Raw genomic sequence first — 25,659 nt, forward strand, 5'->3', positions numbered from 1 at the left:
TGGGTGTTGTGTGGAGAACGCAGTGAGCGATACACAGGGAGGGAAGACACTTTATTTCCCTGTGGGAGTCTCGGGGGTAAGGACAGAGCAGTTGGAGGTTAGCAGCGATAAGCCCTCGCATCCTCTCCCACTGCCCCCCTGCTTCCCTGCTCAGGCACCTCTCCTCCCGCTGGGCCAGCAGGAATGAGACAGGAAGGGGAGGGGAGGGGTTGGGGCGGGGAGGACACTGTTCCTTCTGCATATGCGGCCCCTTTCCACTCTCTCATCTCCTCTCACCTCCATAGATCCCCTCTTCCTCAAGCACCATCTCACAGGCATAAAACTGAAAGAGAAAAGGAAGCCGGTTAGCAAACACCGCTCCTCCCTTCTTTCCATCCTTGGAGTTCCTCCAGGATCACTGACAGGACAACACTGACTGGCCCAGTAAGAGAACCCAGACGCTTGGATCTAAAAAGGGCACCGGGCCCAGCCGACATGGCTCAGTGGTTGAGCATCGACCTATGAACCAGGAGGTCACGGTTCAATTCCCTTCCCGGCCAAGGGCACATGCCTTGGTTGTGGGCTTGATCGCCAGTAGGGGGCGTGCAGGAGGCAGCCAATCAATGATTCTCTCTCATCATTGATGTTTCCATCTCTTTCTCCTTCTCCCTTCCTCTCTGAAATCAATAAATATATATTTTTTAAAATATATTTTATTGATATTTTTACAGAAAGGAAGGGAGAGGGATAGAAAGTTAGAAACATCGATGAGAGAGAAACATCGATCAGCTGCCTCTTGCACACTCCCTACTGGGGATGTGCCCGAAACCAAGGCACATGCCCCTGACCGGAACCGAACCCGGGACCCTTGAGTCCGCAGGCCCGACGCTCTATCCACTGAGCCAAACTGGTCAGGGCAATAAATATATTTTTTTTAAAATAAAATAAATAAAATAAAATAAAGAAAGAAAGAAAGGGCACTGGAATCACGGAGCCCAACTCTTTGCTCCCTGGAAGAGCTGTGCAAAGGAGAAGGCGCTGCAGCTGTCACGGAAGGGCCATGCAGAGGCCGGCTTCACGTCCCACCGTCTGTACTCGGGCGGCTTGCCCACAGACCCCCGGCTACACAATCAGGCCTACGCTACTGAGGCAGCAGCGGGTGGTCGTCTTCACACATCTGCTTTCAGGGAGCTGGAGCGGGGGGCCCTTGGCCCCTTCCCCGCCCCGAACCCTGTCCTGCCCGATACCACTGCCATCGGGACCCAATCTCACCTTCTGAGGGCTGAAGATCACTTTGTATTTTCGCGTTCGGCCGGCCAACTTGTCAGCATTGACGAGATCTGCGGACAGAGGGAATGCGACCCAGAAAGCCGTGGGCCATGTGTCAGGTGAGAAGCAAGGGAGCAGTTACCCTTTTATTTATTTATTTATACATTTTTTAAATATATTTTTATTGGTTTCAGAGAGGAAGGGAGAGGGAAACAAACATCAATGATGAGAGAGAATCATTGACCGGCTGCCTCCTGCACGCCCCCTACTGGGGATGGAGCCCGCAACCTGGGCATGTGCCCTTGACCGGATTCGAACCTGGGACCCTTCAGTCTGCAGGCCGGGGCTCTATCCACTGAACCACACCCGCTAGGCTCCTTTTTTTTTTTTTTAATTCTTTATTGTTAGAAGTATTACATGTTTCCTTTCCCCCCATTGACCTCTCCCGCCCGCTCCTGCCCCCCAGCACAGGCCCTCACCTCCCTACTGACTGTGTCCACGGGAGCAGCTGTCCTCGACGTGGCATGGCCAACCCCAACGCCTCTTCACTTACGAAAGGGTCCCTGTGCCCGAGGCCCTTAGATCTCACACCCCCCCCCCCCCCCAGGTCTCAGTGACACGGCGCGCCACGCTATACTCACTGGCTATGTATCGCATGTTCTTGATGCGGGGTCTGACCAAGAAACACAATCTATGGGAGAGAAAGGGGAGAAACTCAGCGAAGGGAAGTCATGAGGTTGGTGACAGACAGAGCCACCTGAAGAAACTGAAACAACACCCCACTCTTTCACCATCTGCTCCTCTCGACCGGCCGACCGTTCCCAGCCTCCCCACAGCCGGGCCTGCTCTGACCACGGACTCCCCTCCCGACATCCGGGACACTGTGCTCAGCATGTGGCCCCTCTGGGGTACCCGGAGTTCCTGTTCTCAAACAATTTACAATGTGTCAGGCGAAATAAGGTGCACACATGTATAAAGTATCAAACACGTGTTTAAAAACAATACAGAAAGTTGTCTGGACAGCATGGCTCAGTGGTTGAGCATCGAACTAGGAACCTGGAGGTCACAGTTCGATTGCTGGTCAGGGCACATGCCTGGGGTGCAGGCTCAAGTGTGGGATGTGCAGGAGGCAGCCAGTCAATGATTCTCTCTCATCATTGATGTTTCTCTCTCTCTCCTTCTCCCTTCCTCTCTGAAATCAATAAAAAGATATTTTTTAAAAATACAAGAAGGTATATAAAATGTTTTTCTAACTTGGATGTATTCTCCATGTACCCAGGAGAATTTTTCCTCTAAGGGAGGGTGTACATTACTTAAAATTGAAAAGTATTGCCCTAACCGGTTTGGCTCAGTGGATAGAGCGTCGGCCTGCGGACTGAAAGGTCCCAGGTTCGATTCCCGTCAAGGGCATGTACCTTGGTTGCGGGCACATCCCCAGTAGGAGGCGTGCAGGAGGCAGCTGATCGATGTTTCTCTCATCGATGTTTCTAACTCTCTACCCCTCTCCCTTCCTCTCTGTAAAAAATCAATAAAATATATTTTTTAAAAAAAAGATTGAAAAGTATTAAAAAGAAAAACAGCCCTGGCTGGGTGTTGCTCGGTGGTTAGAGTGTCGGCCCAGGCACCAAAGCGTCCCAGGTTCGATTCCCGGTCAAGGGCATGTACCCAGGTTGCCGGTTCGATCCCAGGCCCCGGTCAGGGCTCATGCAAGGAGGCAACCAATCGATGTGTCTCTCTCACATGGATGTTTTACTCTCTCTCTCCTCTGTCTCTCTCCTTTCCACTCTCTCTGAAAAAGCAATGGAAAAAATATGCTCTGGTGAGGATTTAACTAAAAGAGAAAAGAGCCGAAACCGGTTTGGCTCGGTGGATAGAGCGTCGGCCTGCGGACTGAACGGTCCCGGGTTCGATTCCGGTCAAGGGCATGTACCTGGGTTGCGGGCACATCCCCAGTAGGAGGTGTGCAGGAGGCGGCTGATCGATGTTTCTCTCTCATTGATGTTTCTGGCTCTCTATCTCTCTCCCTTCCTCTCTGTAAAAAAATCAATAAAATATATTTTAAAAAAAATAAAAGAGAAAAGAAAAAAGAAAAACAAAAAGCAGACAACAGGCAGTGAGTGTGTGACAAATACTAAACACCCTGGAGATCCAGAGGAGGAAGGCTTCATGGAGGAGGCGGCACTGGGCTCTGAGGGCTGGGTATGTCTTACAGGAGCAGTGAGGACAGGAGGGCATTTCAAGGCAGAGTGGATGGAGTGGCCAGAAGGGGGATGCCACGTGCATGTAGCTGGGAAGCATGTGGAAGCACGTGTCCAGCGGAGGCTTGAGGGCCCCGTGAGAGACCAGGCTGCAAAGGCAGCGTGAGGTCCAACTGAGGATTCCCTCGGCTTCCACGATGAGCAATCTGCACTTGACTGGGTAAGAGAAGACTTGATGGTTCTTGAGAAGAGCACGGTGAAAAATATATATATTTTTTAAAGTACATTTTTGCCCTAACCGGTTTGGCTCAGTGGATAGAGCGTCGACCTGCGGACTGAAAGGTCCCAGGTTCGATTCTGGTCAAGGGCATGTACCTTAGTTGCGGGCGCATCCTCCGGTGGGGGTTGTGCAGGAGGCAGCTGATCGATGTTTCTCTCTCATTGATGTTTCTAACTCTCTATCCCTCTGCCTTCCTCTCTGAAAAAAAAATCAATAAAATATATATTTTTTAAAAAGTATATTTTTATTGATTTCAGAGAGGAGAGAGTGGGAGAGAGAATATCCATTGATGAGAGAGAGCACTGATCAGCTGCCTCCTGCCTCCTGCACGCCCTCTACTGAGGATCGAGCCCAAAACCCAGGCATGTGCCCTGACTGGGAATCGAACCGTGACCTCCTGGTTCATAGGTCGACGCTCATCCACTGAGCCACACCAGCCGGGCAATGAAAACATTTTTGAAAGCTTCATCCATCTGGTTAGAGGTGGCAGACTGGACGAGAGGAAGAGGACAAGGGAGGGAGAAACTGCAGAAAAGGAAGACGGAACAAGGGGCTAAAGCAAAACCTTGCATGCAACTGCCCAAGAGCAGGGAGGGGAACCGTATCACAAGCATCACGCTGCCAGATCCCAGCCACGGACGCATCAAGGGCAAAGTGCAGGGACGTCCCCCGGCTTGGAGGCGAGCCGGACGCCCCAGACACTCACTGTTCACTGGAGCTCAGGACTGGCTTGTTCTCCACCTTGTACAGCTTGTCTACTTCGTGTTGCTGCCGAGAGAAGCCAACAAGACAAGGGACACAGAGTGCTTGGAAACCCACAGCATGACCCAAAAGCAGGGACTTGGGCTCCTCGTCATGCTAATCCTGGGGATCAAACTGCCTCCCTGACACCCATTCACTGAACCTTCCCCAAACTGTCAACAGAAAAACCAAAAATAAAACAATTCAAAAACAATAGATAATACCATCCATTCCAACTACCCTCTATTTACCCTACAATAGCAGTCACTCTTTAATAATTTGTACTGTTCTCCAAAGGAAAAACTGGCCAGGCTGGCGTGGCTCAGTGGTTGAATATCGACCTATGAACCAGGAGGTCAGGGTTCGATTTCTGGTCAGGACCCGTGCCCGGGTTGTGGGCTCGATCCCCAGAGGGGGACTTGCGGGAGGCAGCTGATCGATGATTCTCTCTCATCATTGATGTTTCTATCTCTCCCTCCCTCTCCTTCCTCTCTGAAATCAATAAAAATATTTTTTTAAAAAGAAAGAAAAACTGCTTAATGAGGAAAGAATCTGCCTGGAGGAAAGGGCAGGTACCTTTAGGATGGAGACGCTGGCGATTCGATCCAAAGGGCTCATGAGATCGGCCTCAATGAACAAGTCCTTTTTTCCTGGAAGCTGAAGACACACAGTCAGTAGTATCCTGGGTCACTCCTAGGTCACACACGCTCCCTCGCTGACAGCTCCCGCGGCCACATGTCTACCAGAACCCCAGTCTCGGAGCTGGAAGGGCGCCAGACATCACCTACCCCGGCGCCTGACTTACTGTTGACATCATATCAACAGTTGACATTTCTCTATATACGCACCTATTTCGTCTTCTCATTTTCTGCACCAGCAGAAAAATATTTCACCTTCTTTCTAAGGTTAACTCCTTGTCACGCAGCCCTCCTGCTGGCCTGGGACCTTGTCCTGGATCACTGCCCGCTTCTCCACCGCCTCCTCCACTCAGCCTCCCCATGGCCCCCGTCTCCTGCTGGACGAAGCCAAGCAAAACCAAACCCCACCCACACCCCGCAACCCCTTGAACTGCCAAATCTCGCTTTTTAAAAAATATATATTTTTTTAATTAATTTTTTACAGCGAGGAAGGGAGAGGGATAGAGAGTTAGAAACATCGATAAGAGAGAAACATCGATCAGCTGCCTCCTGCACACTCGCTACTGGGGATGTGCCTGCAACCAAGGTACATGCCCTTGACCGGAATCGAACCTGGGACCCTTGAGTCCGCAGGCCGACGCTCTATCCGCTGAGCCAAACCGGTTAGGGCTCGCTCTTTTTTTTTTAATCCTCACCCGAGGATATTTTTCCATTGATTTTAGAAAGAGGGAAAGACAGAGAGAAATATTGATGTGAGAGAAACACATTGATTGGCTGCCTCCTGCACTCGCCCCAACCAGGGCCTGGGCCGAGGAGGAGCCTGCAACCGAGGTACGTGCCCTTGATGGGAACTGAACTTGGGACCCTTCGGTCTGCAGGCCGACGCTCTATCCACTGAGCCACACCGGCCAGGGCCCAAATCTCTTTTTAAGTAGCATTTTCCTTCTAATTACAAAAACTGCCTGTGTTCAACACGGAAGAGTTAGCCCAGGGCAGTCCTCTCTCTAGTATGCCCCACTCACCCACCCCAGATCCCTGTCACCTGATTCCGGCATCACCACTCCTAACAGTCCGTCACCTGGCCAGGGAAGGTGAGGTCACACTGAGTGGCAGGGGCGAGGGAAGTCATTTCAAGCTTCCTCTCAACGAGGCCTGGACAAGTGTGTGTGGGAGGGGGTGGGGTGGGGGTTGGGGGGGTGGCAGTGACTCAGTTAGAGGGTAATCCAGCAAAGGACAGGGAAAGAGAACAGGCTGAACCGCAAGATCAAAACCAGCAATTCAGGTGGGCTGATGCATAAGGTCCATAGGGGGCAGTGGTTTTCAGTCCGGATGGAGGGGAAGGGTGGAAAGCAAGATTGAAACAGTTGTTAGAGGGCCTGGAATTGATCCTCTATGGAACGGGGCGGGGGGGGGGGTGGGGGGGTGTGTGTGTGTGTGTTTTGTGCACTGACACATCCTATCAGCTGGGAATGTCAGGTAGATGAATCTGAGACTTTCGGGTAAAAGGGATTGGAGACAGGAGAAACTGGAGGCAAGGGGCCCACTTATGGGGTTGCTGCCACAGTCCTCGCAGCCCAAGCGTGTGGCAGTGAATGAGGACCTGCTTTCGGCTGGTTGGTGGTGTGAACAAAAGACGTTATTCAAGAGACACCTGGAGCCCGGCCGGCGGGGCTCAGCGGTTGAGCATCAACCTATAAACCAGGAGGTCAAAGTTCGGTTCCCGGTCTGGGCACATGCCCCGATTCCGGGCTACCCAGGAGGCAGCCGATCCATGATTCTCTCTCATCATTGATGTTTCTGTCTCCCTCTCCCTTCCTCTCTGAAATCAATAAAAAATATATATTTTAGCCCTAACTGGTTTGGCTCAGTGGATAGAGCGTCGGCCTGTGGACTGAAGGGTCCCAGGTTCGAATCCAGTCAAGGACATGTACCTTGGTTGTGGGCACATCCCGAGTAGGGGGTGTGTAGGAGGCAGCTGATCAATGTTTCTAACTCTCTATTCCTCTCCCTTCCTCTCTGTAAAAAATCAATAAAATATAATTTAAAAATATATATATACACATATATATTTTTAAAAAGACACATGGAATGTGTGATAGGATTTTTTTAATACTTGAAAGAAATGAACAGTGTTAACAGTGCTTGTATCTGATGGCAAGATTATAAGTGATTTTTTTCCTTTATCCTTTCCTTTATCTTGTACATTTTCTATAACGTGCAGTATTTTTATCATCACTATTTTTAAAAAGTCAGGTGGCAGGAGATATCCATAGGACTCAGGAACTGATTCAGTTAAGCGTGAGAGAGGAAGGAAGTTCACCTGAATAACAACGCCCATTAACAAGCACTAAGACACAAGAAGCTCCCTAGCCGGTTTGGCTCAATGGATAGAGCGTCAACCTACGGACTAAAAAGTCCCAGGTTCGATTCCGGTCAAGGGCACATGCCCGGGTTGTGGACTCCGATCCCCAGGAGGGGGTGTGCAGGAGGCAGCTGATCCATGATGCTCTCTCATCATTGATGTTTCTATGTCTCTCTCCCTCTCCCTTCATCTATGAAATCAATAAAAATATATTTAAAAAGACACTAGAAGCTAGTTAGAAGAGGATATTGGAGCACTGAAACCCACGCTGGCCGTGTTGAGTTGTCTCTGTGGCCACTCGTCCCCACCGACACTGCATTTACAAGTTTCTCTCCTTGGTCTCATTTGCTCTTTGATGTGGCTCTCACCTGAGCTAGTGGCTTTAACTAGCATCTCTTCAATTCCTGACATTTGTTGAGAGTAACTTTCATGTGCAAATCAGGGCACATAAAATAGAAATAAAATATGGCCCCAAATCCCCTGAGTTTCTCTCAAGTCCCCGTCTGCTTCCCAGCTGCAGCTCTACATTTCCATCTGCTGGACGTTACGAGCAGTATTTCCCACCGGCATCTTACCTTCACCCTATCCAAACCCAACCTAATGAGCTTTCCCCACCAAACCGGTTCCTCTTTCTAATTCCTTTGTTTAAAAAATATTTTTTAAATTTTATTTCAGAGAAGAAGGGAAAGGGATAGAGAGATAGGAACATCAATGATGAGGGAGAATCATGGATCGGCCGCCTCCTGCACGCCCCATATTGGGGATCCAGCTGGCCACCCAGTCATGTGCCCGGATTGGGAATCGACCTGCGACCTCCTGGTTCATAGGTCGACACGCAACCACTGAGCCACGCTGGCCAGGCTCTAATTCTTTCTTTTTTTCATTTCCATTATGTTCATACAACAAGTATTTATTAAGCCCATGCCACGTGCCTGACTCCAAGCAAGGCACTCACGGGGTAGACAGTGTTAAAACAGACACGTTCCCTGTCCTCAAGGACCTTCCAACCTAGTGGGGAACGTGGACATTAAACAAATAACTATGTGTGTCACAGTGATATTTACAATGACAGCAGCAGCATTATTTTCCTGTTGACCCAAGTTTACCATCTCACACTCAGCTTTGCTTCTCCCTCAGCCTTTACAACCATCAATAAGCTTTTGAATCTTCTCTCACCATGACTTAAAATTCCATCATTCCCCTCTACTCCCCAGGTCACCAATTCTGTCTTTTTGTGTTTTTAAAAATATTTTTTTTATTGATTTCAGAGAGGAAGGGAGAGGGAGAGAGAGATGGAAACATCAATGATGAGAGAGAATCATGGATTGGCTGCCTCCTGCACGCCTCCTACTGGGGATGGAGTGGGCAACCCAGGCATGTGCCCTTGACTGGAATCGAACCTGGGACCCTTTAGTCCGCAGGCTGATGCTCTATCCACTGAGCAAACCAGCTAGGGCCCATGTTGCTAATTTTGTACGGGCCTTTATTACCTCAGTATGATCTATGGTCTCCACATGGGCCTTCTGGTTGGCCATTTACTCGCCTCCACAGATGGCCATTAGAATCATCTTCAAGAATTGCTTTATGCATGGCTACCATCAACAAATCAACAAACGACAAGTGCTGGGAGAGTGTGGAGAAAAGGGAACCCTCGTGCACTGCTGGTGGGAATGCAGACTGGTGCAGCCACTGTGGAAGACAGTATGGCGTTTCCTCAAAACATTAAGTGTGGAACTGCCATTTGACCCAGTGGTCCCACTTCTAGGAATATATCCTAAGAAATTAGAAACACCAATCAGAAAGAATGTATGCACTCCTGTGTTCATAGCAGCTCAATTTACAATAGCTAAGATCTGGAAACAGCCCAAGTGCCATCAGTAGACAAGTGGATAGAAAAGCCGTGGTACATTTACACCACGGGATACTATGCAGCAGTGAAAAAGAAGGATCTCTTACCCTCTGAGACAGCATGGAGGGACCTGGAGAGTATCACACTAAATGAAATAAGTCAGTAGTCGGAGAAAGACAAGTATGATCTCACTCCTATGTTGAATCTAATTAACAAAATAAACTGATGAATGGAGAGGATCTAGAGACATGGAGTGGGGTGGTGAGTGCCTGGGGCAGTGGGCAGGGGTGGGCTGGAGGAGGTCTATGGGGGAGCAAAGGGGGCATATGTAATACTTTCAACAATAAAGATTTTTTTAAAAAAGAACTGCTTCATGCCACAGATGGGGAAAAAATTCATGCCTATTGTGTAACTTCTGATCATTCTCTTCCCTGGACATGCCTCCTCCTTCCCTGGTTCCTCCATCTTGCTCCTACCCATCACCTGCCGGGAACATGGTCTCCCATCTCCAAGAAAAAATAGGCTTATTCTTCACATTCCAGCTCCTTGAAACGCCTAGATCACTCCAGCTGGAACTGATGGCTTATTCTGATCGCTTCAGTCACCCTAGCTGTCACTCGTTCACCACATGATACCCCGTGTGGGGTGGTTTGTGTTTCCTATGGCTCCTCCTGGAGTGTGAGTGCCCTAATAACAAAGATGTCGTGCCCTGACCAGTTTGGCTCAGTGGATAGAGTGTCGGCCTGCAGACTGAAGGGTCCCAGGTTCGATTCCGGTCAGGGGCATGTACCTTGGTTGCGGGCACATCCCCAGTAGGGGGTATGCAGGAGGCAGCTGACCGATGTTTCCAACTCTCTATCCCTCTCCCTTTCTCTCTGTAAAAAATCAATAAAATTTTTAAAAAGAAAAAAAAAGACATTAAAAAAAACGTCTTAACCACCTTTCACCCCAGCGATGCCTGGCACTAGGGTGTCTCCCATGCCGGCATGGGGAAAAGTGATTTCCATGGACTGTCTGGTTTTCCGCCCCGAGCGCTTCCCTTTGGGTCTCCAAGGACAACACCACGCTCAAGGGATTCACAGAAGAACTGTGTGTCCGGCGAGCGCAGTAGAGGGCCCGGCGCGGCGGGCACTGACCTGCTCCAGCAGATAGATGAGCTGGTCCCGGGCCAGCCTCTTGAGCATGGAGAAGTCAGGTAGCTCTGGGGCGTCCGGCCGGTGGGGGAAAGCCATGGCCGCGGTCACCTGAGCCGCGGGGTGTCCGAAGAGGGTCGCCCTCCGCTCTCAGAAGGCCGGCACGGCCCCGGGTCAGCGCAGGGTGGCTCCTTCAGGGCTGGGCACGGAAGGGGCCCTCACTCTTCAGCTGCGCTCGAGGAATGAATGGCCACCTCCGGGCCAGACAGCGGCAGCCTCGGGACACCCTCGCCCCAGGTCTGCAGCCCGCCCCCCAGTCCCGACCCGGCCCTCCCTGCTCCACTCCGCCGGCGAGCGGGATTCCCGGCTTCCCTGCTGCAGAGAGAACACCGCCTTCTGACAGGCAGGAGCGACTTCCGGGACTTTCCGGAAGTCCCATTCGCCCGACCGGCGCTGTGTGTGCTGGGAAGTTGGACGGTGTCCGGGAAGGAACATTTAAAGCCGAAGTCAACGCGTTCAGGTTCCAGTCTCATTTCTGGCCTGAGCGGAGTGTTCCTATGATAAAACCAGTGTTGAAGGACACACTCAATTCTCCCAGCGCACCCACGCGAGGGTTGGGCACTTGCTCGAGTTTCTTATCTTCGTAAAATGGGTGAAACCAATTAAGGCTGAAGGGCGCTGATCATTGGGGATCTTTACTTCAATCAAACCTACTCCTCTAGCCTTCCAAGCTGCAGGAGAGATGCGGGCTGATGGAGGAGGAATTAGGTGGAGGGAAGAGAAGAATGCTAAGTCCTGCTGGCTGTGACCTTTGGGTCCTGGAATTTTGACTTATTAATGCCATTTGTGGGAAAATGGGTAAACTGTGGCATGTTCATAAAAACAAACGAATAAATGAAAGCCAGAACAAAGGTGGCAACAGTATGTCATTTATGTAAGGTTATAGAACAGGCCAAACTAAGCTAGGTTGAAAATTTTTCAGAAAAGTGATTGACTTTGGGATAATTGACTAGAAAGAGAATTTAGGTAATTTTTCAGGGGTGATGGAAATTATGTCTGTTTAGGATAAAAAAAAAAAGCTTATGAGAGACCTAAGGGATAGAGCCGCTGAACTCACTAATCATAACATCACATCCTCATCTGGTGAGATGCATAGAGCATCACCCATTGCCAAAAACTGAGACCTGATCAAGCCTCAAGACCGAGCTATCAGTTCATAGGAAATAGAGGGTAGTGACACGTTAGAAGACATCATGCAGATGAAATATAATGCAGACATTTTATGGGATAACCTGTTAAATCGTGAGGGGAATGAAGTGGAAGGGGAAACCACTTTAGAATATGAGACTTCTGGAACATATCAACACAATGCAATGTTACAGTGTGGACCTTGTTTGGACCCTAATGGGAATAAACCATAAAAACTATTTAAAAAACAATCAGAAAATGCTATCGGGATATTAGCTACAATTAAGGAATTACTAAAACTTAAGTTATAATAATGGCTTATGTATCTTTGTTAAAAAGGAGTCCTTACGCCCAGCTGGCATGGCTCAGTGGTTGAGCATTAACCTATGAACCAGGTCATGGTTCAGTTCCCAGTCAGGGCATATGCCCGGGTTGATGGCTCGATCCCATCTGGGGCATGCAAAAGGCAGCTGATGGTGCAGAAGGCAGTTGATCGATGATTCTTGCATCATTGATGTATCTCTCTCTCTCCACCTCTCAAATCAATAAAAAAAATATTTTTAAGAGTCCTTATGTCTTTGAGATACATATTTAAGTACTTATAAATGAAATATGATATCTGGGGGGAATGTGGGGCAAATATGGGATAATGAAAAGATTGGCCATTTGTTAAATGTAACGCTGTGTGATGGGTACACAGTTCATTGCATTACAATATTCTTCCTACTTTCATAGGTTTGAAAAATTCTGTAAGATTAAGCAAAAAATACTTTTGTGCTCAGAAGTTCAAGAGCTCGTCTAGAATTTTGTACCGAGTTTCCCCCACGCCTCCCTTGCACTGAATCTCAGCTGCAGAGGTGAAGGCTACCCTGAACAGACCACACATATGCCCCCCCCCCCCCACCCCCCGAGCTCAAGGACTTCAGTCCCTTCTGTTGTCCAGTTTGCCAGGCTCTTGAGCTTCGACTTAAGGTCTCTGCTGGAGATTCCTTTGGCCTTATCTTCCTCCCAATGTTTAATGGCAAAGGACCCTTTGCCTCACCCCTTCCCTTACTCTTTGATTCACAGGTAAACCCTCCCACCCCACAGAGCACCAATCAACAGACGGCTACATTTCACTTTATTTTGCACAAAACGGATACAACCAATTGACTAAGCAGCTCCAGAACTGTTAGTGTTCCTTAATCAAGAAGTAAATGATGTCAGAAGGAAAACTTTTCAATTCCTCCCAAACACATATTGCAAATACAACCAACTCCTAACACATGCGACACAGGCTGATTTTGACACAGAGAAAGCCTCAGCAAGAAGGGTGAGTACTGAATACCCACATGGGACAGACCAGGAGCCATGCTCTAGGAGCTAGACTATACCTAGCCCGTTATTCACGCTGCCTGCATATACATCTGCCCTGTGAAGTTCACTGTCCCTTGTCAGATTGAAATCCAAGCAGCTCCTTCCATTTCCAGGCTCATCACTTCCAAGGTGGATAATCCACACGCAGAAATCCAGGCAGCTCAAATATACTCGCTCAGCCGTGTTTTACGTGACATCTCCCAAGCCAGGCTCCAGTTCAAATTCTGTACAGGAAGTTCCCATTGTCGTCAAAGAACTCTCGCCCCCTCTGCACGACCTTGCTGCTGAAGTTCTGGTCACCCAGTTCTCTTGCCCTCAACCCTTCCAGCTTCTGCGCACTTGGCAATCCATCACTGTCAGTGCCTCTGGTGCCCTCACAATCGCTGGTGGAGAACTTCTGCAGCTCTCTCTGATGACCTTGGGCTGCAGCAACAGGCACAAAGCTTTCCTTCTCCAGGCTCTGGGCTCCTTTATTCCTTCCCTTCTGTCTCCTCGGAGTGTTTGTACTCTGAGTGTTCGGTTCTATCACCTTCAAAGCTGTGCTATGACCTTGGCCTTGGGATGAGGCTTCACCTCCTGACACGGGGTGGCCTGCAGAAAGCAGCTTCCAGGTCTCCCCAGGGCCTGGAAGCTGGCGGAGCGAGGGGGCAAGCCCAGCTTTCTTAAGGACTTTTTGATCCTGCTTCAGTTTCTTCTCCAATGTGGGTACAAACTTGCTTTTTAAAACCCTTCTGATCACATCGGTGCTAACAGCAAAGCCTTCAGCCAATCTGGGAACTGACCAGGACTCTGGAAATTCTTCATGTAAATACCTATAGGAAAACGAAGCAGTTTTTCAAGTTGTCAAAAAGATCCTATCAGAATAGCTAACTGATATTAGTGATAAATACGTGAGAAGAAGAGGTACAAGCATAGGCTGTGTTCCATTCCTGTGTGCTAATAGAAACACCCAACCACTCTAAGATCATTTTATTTCACATCAACTTATCTCCCACCACTGATCACCGGCCCGTTAAATTTTGGGGAATGCATGAAGATGGTCCTTCCCTTTAAAGAACATGCAATCCGGTGGCAGAGACAGATGTATTAACATACAATAACACTGTGATAAGTGTCAAAGCAGAGGATGCTGTGAGCATCCACGGGGGAGACCCAGGCACAGGTTGTCACACGCACAGCATGGCCCAGGAATTGCTTCAGAAGTCCACAGTAGAGCTGGTCTGAAAGGATGAAAAGGAGTAATAAGCTGACAGAGGGGAAGAGAAGAGAAGGAAATCAAAAGTACTGATGGTGCATGCCCTAGCTGGTGTGGCTCAATGGATAGAATGTCGACCTGGAGACTGAAGGGTCCCGGGTTCGATTCCAGTCAAGGGCACATGCCTAGGTTGTGGGCTTGATCCCCAGTAGGGGCGTTCAGGAGGCACCCTGTCAATGATTCTCTCTCATCATTGATGTTTCTATCTCTTTCTCCCTCTCCCTTCCTCTCTGAAATCAATAAAAATATATTTTAAAAAAAAGTACTGATGGTACAGTGAGCACATGAAATGCAAAGAACATCACATTCGTGGGGAATAGCTCAACTTGTCGACAGCAAGGGCAGGAGCAAAATCATGCCATACTTAGGAGTCTGGAGTTTACCCCAAATCAACAGCAAACCAAGGAAGGCTTTTAACCAGGGGAATGCCATGAGCAAATTTCATTCTGAAGCTCAATCCAGTGGCAGTTTTCAGTGGCAAGACTAGAGGCAAAAGGCTATCAGAATCATCCAGGTAGTATGAGCTGAGGCGGTGGCAATGAGAGCAGAAAAAGGAAGAGACTTCAGAAATGCTCAGGAAGGGCAAGTGGTAAACTTGGGACTAAATATTGGGGGAGGAAGCAGATTCAGGATTTTAGCTTGGGTGATTGGTGGGATTATAGCAGAAACAGGAGCAGAATTAAATTGTCAGGAACAATGACAAATTCTATTTTGTACATGTTGAGTTTGAGAAGCCTGTGTGACATCCAGAGGTATCTAGTGCGCAGTTGAATATACACAGAGTTCAGAAGAAGAACATGGACTAAAAATGATGGCTTGAACAGCAAAGGCTGCTGAAGCCATGTGAGTGGCTGCCATCAGGCAGGGAAGTAGCCAGAGTGAGGTAAGTGACCGAGAAGACAATTCTACAAAACAGCAATATTCAAGAAACAGGAGGAAGAGAGGGGTGTTCAGGAAGGAAACAAAAGCAGCCCTAGAAACAGCAGTGAGGAGTAACTGGGTCAAGGGAGAAGAGAATTTTATGACAGCAAACGACAAGGTCCAATGCTGCAGAAAAGTTAGGGAGCCTAAAGACTAGATGATCAGTTATGCCTAGCATGTAAAAAAAGTCACTAATAGATTTGTGGAGAATGGTTTCATAGATAAAAAAAAAAAAAAAAAATTAAAAAAAAAAGCAACAACAAAGATGGGCAGCCTACTGGGAACAAAATAAAGAACTTAAAAATGACAGATGTCGGTTCCTGAGGAATTAGGGAGGGATAGGACCTAGCGCACACAGAAGACTGGTCCTAGATGAGTGAAGGGCTACTGTTTCCTCCGAGATGTAAATAGTGCAGGACTGAGATGGAAAACGAGAGGGAAGACCAAGAAGCTTTAATGGACACGCACTTAATGGCCCGTTTTTTCTTTGAAGTAAAAGGACATTTATAGACCACATTTATAGGTCTGACAGGGAGGAAGTTTTGAAGAAGCTGTTGTTCAAGACAGAGGAGGAAGCCAATGCAAGAGGCACTACAGGCCCACAGTCTTCCTCTCCCCCCCCTTTTTTTTTTAATCCTCACCTGAGGATATTTTTCCATTGATTTTTAGAGAGAGTGGAAGACAGAGGGAAAGAGAGAAATATCAATGTGAGAGAAACACACTGAATAGTTGCCCCCTGCACTCTCCCTGGCCAAGGCCCCAGCAGGGAAGGAGCCTGCAATCCAGCTACGTGCCCTTGACCGGAATCAAACCTGGGACCCCTTGGTCCAGAGGCTGATGCTCAATCCGCTGACCCAAATCGGGCCACAAAGTCTTCTTGATCGGCTCTCCAGGATCTTTATTCTAAGTCTCAATTTCAGAGTCATTCTGATGGAAATGAAAAATGGCATGTAACTCATGGAGAGCTATTTAGCAATATTTATCAAAATGCAAAATCTATCTGCCCTTGGACCTAGCACCCCTACTTTTGGGAATGTATAAAAAACTACGCCTGGTAGATATCCATACTGATAAAAGGCTAAGTAGCTGTCACGCCCTCACGTGTGATGCCCTCATGATGTCACAAGATGGTTGCGTGCACAACGGAGGCGGGGCCTCGGTGGCCACTCCACAGCTCCACATGGCTTCCACCCGGGCTCCCACGGCCCGGCGCACCTGCTGCAGAGGTGGGACCCCGGCTCGGGCCTACCTCTTTGGGGCGAAGGATCGCGGGGCTCCCACATTGTGCGAGGGCACAGGCCAGGCTGGGGGACTCCAACCCCACCCCCAGTGCATGAATTTTGTGCACCGGGCCTCTATTATGGTATTATAATGGGTGTACAGTTAGGCACTAGAGCACCATCTGTGATGGCACAAGTGAGTGGCAACAACCCAGGACCCATCATAAAAGACTGGTTAATAAACTATAACTATGACTTCTATAAAACTCTTCTGAAGCGGAAAGATGTTAAATGAAGAAAAGTACAGGTAGTATGTGTATTTAGAGTTGCCTACTGTCTGATTAAGGTGAAAACAAACACCTATATTCATAATCGCTATGTGCAGATATAGCAAAAGGCCCCCAGAAAACTATTCAAAACAGCACCCACAGGAGCCTGGCTGGGGTTAATACTTCTCAATATGTAAACCACATTATTCTGTCCTAATTTCAAACCACATCATCTATTCAAAACAAAACAAAAAAACTTTAAAATTGAAGAAAGGATCTCTCTAAAGATTTTCTAAAAGAAGAGAGAAAATAATTCTAAATTAAGGGTTCTCTCCTCAGAAAAATGCGCACAACCACGGAAGCTCTCATCCCTGGATCTTAGGTGAGGAACATCCTGATTTCCTATTTGGGGTTTAAATGTCATGATGTCTGCAAACGCCTATGCGAAAGATTTCAGCAAAATACACCAACTGTGTCGCAATGTTAAAAGCTATTAAATCAAGATGACGGGATTATGGAAGCTCGTTATATTGTCTTAAAGAAAATTTAAGTAATAAAAAATAGCCCTAACCGGTTTGGCTCAGTGGATAGAACGTCTGGCCTGCGGGCTGAAGGGTCCCGGGTTCGATTCCCGTCTAGGGCATGTACCTCGGTTGCAGGCACATCCCCAGTAGGGGGTGTGCAGGAGGCAGCTGATCGATGTTTCTGACTCTCTATCCCTCTCCCTTCCTCTCTGTAAAAAATCAATAAAATATATTTTAAAAAATAATAAAAATAAAATAAAAAGGAAATACAAAAACAGTATCGTGGGCCCCAGTACCCTTCACCCCAGGAATCTCACCGGATCTGCTCCATGGCTTCCCTGGTCAGTGTCCGGGGCGGGGCCCCTCGCGGCTCCATTTGCCTCCGAATTTTCTGGAACAGGATGGCTCTTTTCTGTCGTTTCAGGGCGCTGGGGGAGAGAACCAATGGCAGAAGCCGTGCGTGGAAGCAACATGGGTGGCTGCGGCGTCTCGGGCTACATCAGGGCGCGCCCAGCCCTCGTCTCTTTGTTCGCTGCCCCGGAAATCTAACACCTACGACAGCAGCCCCCGAGCAGGGCGAACTCTCTACGCGGGCGACGAAATACGTCACTGGGGAAGGGACCCGTGGCCCCGAAGGAGCTGAACACCTGCCCCTGCGCCTCTGAGGAGGGAAGAAGCAAGGGCCGCTGCGAACGCGGCGGCGGGACGCCCGGCGCCGAGGGGGCGCGGCCTGCAGCGCCGGGGCGCGAGGCCCTGCTTCAGGCTGAGGGCCCGGGAAGGAGCCGGTACCTCTCCACCTCCTGCAGCTCCCGCTCCTCTGGTTCCCAGTCGGAATCGGGGTCCGGCTCGCGGCCGGTAGATCCCGGGCCTGCCACCCCCTGGGTCGCGAATCCACAGCGAGCGACGACGGCACGGACGCGCACCCCGAGCAGGAGACTCAGAGCACCCGCCATGTTGATCGGACTGGACTGCTTGCAGCCTGAAACGCAGCAACACCGGAAGCCGAGGGGCGGGACCGGAAGTGGTAGGCGGGACCCGGAAGTGACGTCCCCGGTCTTCCCCGCTTCCGGCAGAAGGCGGCCAATCTGGGCTGGAAGAGCTCTGCGGCCCGTCCTTTCCGCTGTAAATAATAGGAGCGATTCCCGGGTACGCGAGAGTCCGAATGAGGTGAAGGACGCTTCTACAAAACCGCATAAATTTTAATAAAATGACGGGTTCACTTGCCAAGAGTCAACCCTTCGTCCCTACGGCAACCCAGGCCGGCCTGTTCCCCCCACGGCGGCGGGAAGGACCCGCCTCGGCGGTCCTCTGATGACGACAGCCCCCTGCCTCGGGCGCTCCGGCCCCGGCCGGACCCAGGGTTCGGACCCATCACCTAGCGACAAATCCAGGCTCAGGTTTGAAGGGCGGAGACGACGAGTGCCTGGCCGGCCCTGGCACCTCTTCCTTCGCTTTTTAGTCTTTTTCTGATCCGAAAAATAATCTTGGGGTATCGAAGAATTCCCGGTGTCTTAGGTTGGAGCCTGATGCAGACGGGGCTCCTGGCCACGGCTTTCCCAACTCGAGCTCCGTGGCAGTCTTTGGTTAAAGAGCAAGGGCTGAAGGCCCTTTGCCCCTTAGGACCCCCGGAGGGGGCTGTCCGGCGGCGGTGGGCGCGGGGCTCCCGCCCTGCGTTTACCTGTGGTGGCCGATGTCCAGGAGTGCGGTGGCGCTCTCCGTCAGGGGCGCGGGGGTAGGGCAGAGGGGGAAGTCCTGGGCCTGGGCTGCTCTGTGTTCAGAATTTACCACGCAGGGCAAGGTGCACTCAGTCCACGGGCTACTTATCACGCTTTCCCGTTGCAGGAAATAGCCCTGCTTGGGGGTTAAAGAGGATGGCACTGATCCTGCCATGGCTCTGTTTATGGCTTCTAGCCTCCTGCTGGCCTGGCCCTCTGCAGTGGAAACATGGGGGCCCCCTGAGTTGCTGCTACTCACAACTATTTCCCAACTCTGTCGCCCAAGTACCAACACAGAGGCATGGCTGGCACCCGCCCGAGGCTTCCCTGTACCCCGCTGCGCTGTCCCTGGTGTGTTTACGTGTCCATTTCCCCCTGAGGTGAGTGCGGGGGCTGTGTTTCTGCCATGCCTATCCCCAGGCTCTAGCTCAGCGGTTCTCAACCTTCCTGATGCCGCGACCCTTTCATACAGTTCCTCATGTTGTGGTGACGCCCAATTTCATTGTTACAAATTGAACATCATTAAAGCATAGTGATGAATCACAAAAACAATATGTAATCATCTATGTGTTTTCCGATGGTCTTAGGCGACCCCTGTGAAAGGGTCGCGACCCACAGGTTGAGAACCTCTGCTCTAGCTAGTACGTGGGAGGAGGTCAATAAATACATGGGACCCCGGCCTCCCCCGCTCCCACTCTGCTGCAAGAGCCATCTTCTATTTTGGGAGCATCCCCGCTGTGATAGTGCTGGTGGAAATGCACACAAGTGAGAGCGAACCAAGCAAGTGTTGCATACTTACGGCTGTTAAGCCTGAATCTGGAAGTGGGAAAGCAGCGCCTCCCGGATTTCCTCAGTGACAAAGAGCAGGGGCCAAAGGTGGCTGGGTCTCTTGTCCAGTGGAAGGTCCTGGGCTGCAGGTAGCACCCGGACTGGTGCAGGAGTGCAGGGTTGCTTGGCAGTGGCCCTAGGATCCGGGGGACCAACTCGGGCTGGACTACGTGCAAGAAGTGAGGAGGGCCCTGCTCTTTGTAGGCCCCTCTCAGGAGGGCCAATGGGAACAGACTCAGAGACGGCAGTTCTTGACTGCTCAGCCCGTCCTGGTGAGATCTAGGCTAGAGGAGAGAAGAAGCCTCTTACCACATTTCTGGTGAGGCTGGGGGGAGTGGTGGGAGAAATAGGGGACTGAGCCCTCGCTGGTTTGGCTCAGTGCATAGAGCGTCGGCCAGCGGACTGAAGGGTCCTGGGTTCGAGTCCAGTCAGGGGCATGTGCCCGGGTTGCAGGCTCGATCCCCAGTAGGGAGCGTGCAGGAGGCAGCCGATCAGTGATTCTCTCTCATCATTGATGTTTCTCTCTCTCTCTCTCCCTCTCCCTTCCTCTCTGAATCAATAAAAATATATTTTTAAAAAAAGAAATAGGAACTGGAAAATCTTCCAGGCCGTAGCCACTACGGAACGAGTTACTCAACAAAAACAGGACCCACGGGGTTGCTACTAGCCCAGGGAATAGTGAATGCGGCAGCTGCTTCGTTGGCCCAAGGCGTTACTAATCTCCCGCTAGAGCCACGGCACTGGCCGTGCCAGGGTGGAGCCACGGAGGGTGGGGTGATTGCCAGATGGGAATAGAGAGAGCCAGTCCCTTGTGAGAAGGTTGGGAGCGGCACTTGGCCGGAACCAGTGCTAAAAACAAGGGATCATGGGAGCGGACGTGAAAAGAACCGAGAGACTCTTTCCTAAGGCCCAGCATACACTGCTTTCCCCGCCTGCACTGCCAGATACCATCCCATCAGCCTCCTGGGCCGCAGCCACCACCGTGCGCCAGGACAGCCTTGGTCCCCGCTCTGAGAGACGCTATGTAGAGCCCCTCACCCGACACTCAGGAGGTTTCTTCTGGCCCTGCTGGCTGGATTGCACGATGCTGGTGATCTGCTCGACGATCCCCAGGCTCCGGATGAGATTCTCCCTCCGGAGCAGGGCGTTCAGCCGCTCCAGCTCCTCCTCTTCCACAATTTCTTGAGGCTGCATCGTGTCCAGGTGTTCTGGTCGCAGCTACAAGGCACATGAGAGATGCATGCAGGCTCTGCAGTGATGAGTCCCAAACCAGCAGCAAGGACTCCTGCCCCCTCTACTGCCATCCCTCCCCTGACCCTCCTGCCAGATCCCTTTTGCTACCCGTTCTCTCACGATCTGTTCCAAAAAGTCAGATTCCGTGGACTCAAGGAACTCCTCTCTCTCTCAAACCAGGAGAGGACATTGGATTACTTTCTCTAATAGTTCCAACCCATTTTCCCGCAGAAAGGCAAGCGCCACGAAGCCCCTGACACCTTTTGCTCCCGTGTCCGGTTCCGGTAGGCCAGGTGGGTGGCCAGGCTCTGGAACCGGGGCCTGGACCGGGGCCTGGATCGCCTGTTCTCCCCCGCCGACTCCCCCGGGTTCTGCTCCTTGTTGTCCTTTGGCTTCTTAGAGTCTAAGACCTCCCGCTGCTTCTGCTTGAGGCGGAACTCTTCCCGTTGCTGCCTGACAAGATACAGCAGCTTCAGTCACTGGAGAAATTGTGGTGGGAAGTGGGGGGGGAGGGGGGCATATGGGGATGGGAGAAGAGTAGGACATTATGATCCGTTTTGGGGACTGATGGGAGAGGAATGTGGAGAAGATGGGAAACCTACTAGAGTGAATCAGGAAGACTGTTAGGATTTATAATCCCCTCCCCCTCTTTCCTCTAGCAGCGGTTCTCAACCTGTGGGTCACGACCCCTTTGGCGGTTGAACGACCCTTTCACAGGGGACGCCTAAGACCATCCTGCATATCAGATACTTACATGACGATTCATAACAGTAGCAACATTACAGTGACGAAGTAGCAACGAAAATAATTTTATGGTTGGGTCACAACATGAGGAACTGCATTTAAAGGGCCAGAAGGTTGAGAACCACTGTAACTAAACTGAATCAGGAAGACGGATAGGATTTATAATCCCCTCCCACTCTTTCCTCTAGGGCCGTGGTTGGCAAATTGCGGCTCGAGAGCCACATGCGGCTCTTTGGCCCCTTGAGTGTGGCTCTTCCACAAAATACCACGTGCGGGCGCGCGTACAGTGCGATTGAAACTTCATGGCCCATGCGCAGAAGTCGGTTTTCGGCCTGGGCGAGTCTGTTTTGAAGATCTGTTGATATTTGGCTCTGTTGACTGATGAGTTTGCCGACAGCTGCTCTAGGGCAGTGGTTCCCCACCTTCCTAATGCCTCGACCCTTTAATACAGTTCCTCATGCTGTGGTGACCCCCAACCATAAAATTATTTTCGTGGCTACTGCATAGCTGTCATTTTGCTACTGTTATGAATTGTCATGTAAATATCTGATATGCCGGATGTATTTTCATGGTTACAAATTGAACATAATGAAAGCATAGTGATTAATCACAAAAACAATATGTAATTATATATGTGTTTTCCGATGGTCTTAGGCGACCCCTGTGAAAGGGTCGTTCGACCCCCAAAGGGGTCGCGACCCACAGGTTGAGAACCGCTGCTCTAGGGGCTGGCATCCTCTCCACCCTGCCGGGGAGCAGTTCCCCAGAAGGAGCTGCCCCCACCCGCGTGGAGAGGGGCATGCCGGGCGGAGTACCTGGCGCACTCCTCTCGGGCCTTGGAAGCCGCCGTCTCCTGGAAGAGGGAGCCACTGTGCTTAAAGAAGGGCTCATACTTCTGTGTGTCAGGCCCAGGGTAGATCCTCCGGTACCCGCCAAGGTGGGAGTCCTCATAGCATTCCTGGTCCAGCAGTGCCGCCTGGGACAGCTCCGTTAGGACGCGCCTAAGAAAACCAAGCTTTGGTTGAATCCGGAGGTCTGCGAGGAGGCAGGCCGGCTGCGGCGCCGTGGCCTTGGCCCTGCCCCTGCGGTGACAGCTGCCAGCCCCGTCTGTGTGTGGTAATGAAAACAGGCTTGACTTAAGTTGGGTTTCTCATCACAGAAAAGCTGGAAGAGCAGAAAGAAGCTAGAAACTGCCCGTCGTATTAGGATGCAGTGAGCATGTCGGTCATGAGCACAGACTGAGGCAGGACCTCCTGAGTTTGAATCCTGGCTTTGCCACTGGGCAGGCCCTTCTTTTTTATAATATGTTTTAATTTTTGTTATTTTGTTTTAGATTTTTATTGATTTCAGAGAGGAAGGGAGAAGGAGAGAGAGAGATAAAAACATCAATGAGGAGAGAGAATCATGGATCGGCTGCCTCCTGCACACCCCACACTGGGGATGGAGCCCACAACCCGGGCATGTGCCCTTGACTGGAATTGAACCAGGGACTCTTGAGTCCGCAGGCCAATGCTCTATCACTGAGCCACACTGGCCAGGGTGCCATACTCTTTATTTATTCCCTCCTTCCTTTCTTGTTTTAAATGAAATTGGGATCATACAATAGCATTTGTAAATGGCTAATATTCTAGTGCACTAGAGCCCATTGCACGAAGATTTACGCAATAGGACTTCCTTCCCCTGGCTGCTGGCAGCGGTTTTCCTCGGGCACCCGGGACCCAGGCCTTTGGTCCGGCCGCAGCGGAGAAGCCAAGCCTCTTCAGTCTTCGGTCTTCAGTCATCTTCAGTCTTCACTCAGGCAGGAGCCTTCAGTCTTTGCTCTGTGCCTGCGTATGCAAATTAGCCCACCATCTTTGTTAGGTTAATTTGCATGTTCATCCTGATTGGCTGGTGGGTGTAGCGGAGTGACGACCAATTTACATCTCTTTTATTAGTGTAGATGATTGTACTTTTGTTTATTAAGTCCAAAGGTTTTCCACCTTTTATCCCCATTGAAAGACACTGTTGATAAAGTCATGTGCACAATCCAATCCTGCACGAATACCCAGGGCAAATAGTTACACTTTACCTCCACTCACACAGACAGCTGAGTGCCTACTGTGTGCCAGACCCCCCCAGGATATTATGGCAAATCAAGTACACATGGGCCCTGCATCTTGCAATACAAGTGGGGAAGAGGGACGTATTTATTATAAGAATAATCCTAAATTTACTCCAATTCATTTTTTATTGATTTTTTTTTTTGAGAGAGAGAGAGAGAGAGAAACATCGATTTGTTGTTCTACTTATCGATGCATTCATTGGTTGATTCTTGTATGTGCCCTGACCAGGAATCCAACCCATAACCTTGGCCTATCATGATGATGCTCTAACCAAGAGCTACCCGGCCAGGGACCATTCATTTTTATGTATCATCAACAAACTGTAATTTAGTGTCGGCAACAAATGACCATGTTTGCAAACCGTCTTACAATTAAAATAATAGTGGGTGGGCAATATTGATGTAAACTGCCCCCTAAAAACAAAATAAATGAACTGTCCCCTAATAGTGAATGACTTAACTGTTTTGTGTTTCATTACTATACACTTTCTCAGGAAATGGTTTCTAGAGGAACTTTGTTAAAAAAAAACAACAACAGCTAATCAAGCCACATAACGCTCCTTATAAGCTAATTATGAAATAGCTCTAACGTACACTGTTAAGCAGGGAAAGTTATGCTCCTGTCTGGGCAGTAAAAGGAGAAAAACAACTTGCATAAGTACATGTATGTGCATTGAATGTTTGTGAAAATCCACGCACGACCCGAGAAACACTGAGTAGCTGGAGGAGAAGGGCAGGAGACAGGCTAATCGAGGCATCTTTTGCACTTGCACATACTTGTCTATGACAGGTGATGTATTACTTATGCAAAAAATTGTTTTTAGTAGCTGATCAGCCCTGGGCTTTCATTCTCAGGAAAGTGATAACGAAGGAGACAAGTTACACAGCTTGCCCGGCCGGCGTGGCTCAGGGGTTGAGCGTCGACCTATGAACCAGGAGGTCACGGTTCGATTCCCGGTCGGGGCACATGCCCGGGTTGCGGGTTCGATCCCCAGCACTGGGCATGCAAGAGGCAGCCGATCAGTGGTTCTCTCTCATCATTGATGTTTCTCTCTCTCTCCCTCTCCCTTCCTCTCTGAAATCAATAAAGACCTATTTTTAAAAAAAATAAAACAGACACCCCGGACAGCTGGGGTACCTGGCCTCGCGTAGCTCTTGGTGGCAGTGGAAAAGCCGCACTCTGACTCGCCGCTTCTCTTCCTCCATCACCTTCCTCTTGTCGCAGCCCCCGAGGTTGGCGAGGATCATGGCATCTAAGAGGAGGGCATCCTTCACCTCCCGATCCAGGCGCGAGTCCGTGGTGAAGCTTGGAGAGTGGTTCACCTGCCAGGAGGAGCCGTTATCCGCCCCCTTCCTAGACCCCCTGAGCAGGTGGCCTCCCCCTTCCTAGATCCCCTGAGCAGGTGGCCTCCCCCTTCCTAGACCCCCTGAGCAGGTGGCCTCCCCCTTCCTAGATCCCCTGAGTAGGTGGCCTCCCCCTTCCTAGATCCCCTGAGTAGGTGGCCTCCCCCTTCCTAGACCCCCTGAGCAGGTGGCCTCCCCCTTCCTAGACCCCCTGAGCAGGTGGCCTCCCCCTTCCTAGATCCCCTGAGTAGGTGGCCTCCCCCTTCCAGGACCCCCTGAGCAGGTGGCCACCTCTTGCAGGCCCAGCTGGGGGGGGGGTTGTCTATTAGGAGGGCTTAGGAAAGACATCCCCGCCAGTGGCCTCCGCCAAAGAGGCTGGCTGCTCTGACTTCCCAGGCCACAGGACCTGCCACGGAGATCCCTCTAACACAGTGGTCGGCAAACCGCGGCTCTCGAGCCACATGCGGCTCACCGGCCCCTGGAGTGTGGCTCTTCCATAAAATACCACGTGC

The 25,659-nt window shown here is 50.4% G+C and overlaps 3 protein-coding genes across 4 annotated transcripts in view; all 3 read right to left on the reverse strand.

Annotated features, from left to right (window-relative positions):
- The window catches only part of LOC102418536 (vacuolar protein sorting-associated protein 33B), a 25,055-nt gene extending 13,964 nt beyond the window's left edge, over positions 1-11,091 (reverse strand). The window contains 6 exon segments of the mRNA XM_023747466.1: positions 269-322; positions 1,252-1,319; positions 1,890-1,939; positions 4,433-4,494; positions 5,044-5,124; positions 10,453-11,091. Of these exon segments, the coding sequence (XP_023603234.1) occupies positions 269-322; positions 1,252-1,319; positions 1,890-1,939; positions 4,433-4,494; positions 5,044-5,124; positions 10,453-10,548 (411 nt within the window). The 5' untranslated portion in view covers positions 10,549-11,091.
- Positions 11,092-12,740: 1,649 nt separating this feature from the next.
- NGRN (neugrin, neurite outgrowth associated) overlaps positions 12,741-25,659 on the reverse strand; it is a 20,983-nt gene continuing 8,064 nt past the window's right edge. The window contains exons 2-4 of one of the 2 annotated variants that reach the window (XM_023747455.1): positions 17,972-18,145; positions 17,500-17,610; positions 12,741-13,805 (exon numbers count right to left, since the gene is read on the reverse strand). In XM_023747455.1, the coding sequence (XP_023603223.1) occupies positions 13,211-13,805; positions 17,500-17,610; positions 17,972-18,135 (870 nt within the window). In that variant the 5' untranslated portion in view covers positions 18,136-18,145 and the 3' untranslated portion in view covers positions 12,741-13,210. Of the gene's footprint in view, positions 13,806-17,499; positions 17,611-17,971; positions 18,169-25,659 lie in introns of those variants that run through there. The other variant, XM_006106683.3, reaches the window with a different exon arrangement.
- The window catches only part of LOC102418848 (tubulin polyglutamylase TTLL13P), a 15,717-nt gene continuing 8,397 nt past the window's right edge, over positions 18,340-25,659 (reverse strand). Inside the window, exons 8-13 of the mRNA XM_023747456.1 lie at positions 24,942-25,189; positions 22,518-22,703; positions 21,219-21,411; positions 20,764-20,943; positions 19,697-20,009; positions 18,340-19,113 (exon numbers count right to left, since the gene is read on the reverse strand). Coding sequence (XP_023603224.1) covers positions 18,857-19,113; positions 19,697-20,009; positions 20,764-20,943; positions 21,219-21,411; positions 22,518-22,703; positions 24,942-25,189 — 1,377 coding nt within the window. The 3' untranslated portion in view covers positions 18,340-18,856. The remainder of the gene's footprint in view (positions 19,114-19,696; positions 20,010-20,763; positions 20,944-21,218; positions 21,412-22,517; positions 22,704-24,941; positions 25,190-25,659) is intronic.

Source organism: Myotis lucifugus, unplaced genomic scaffold, assembly GCF_000147115.1.
Source record: "Myotis lucifugus unplaced genomic scaffold, Myoluc2.0 scaffold_883, whole genome shotgun sequence".
Lineage (NCBI taxonomy): Eukaryota > Metazoa > Chordata > Mammalia > Chiroptera > Vespertilionidae > Myotis > Myotis lucifugus.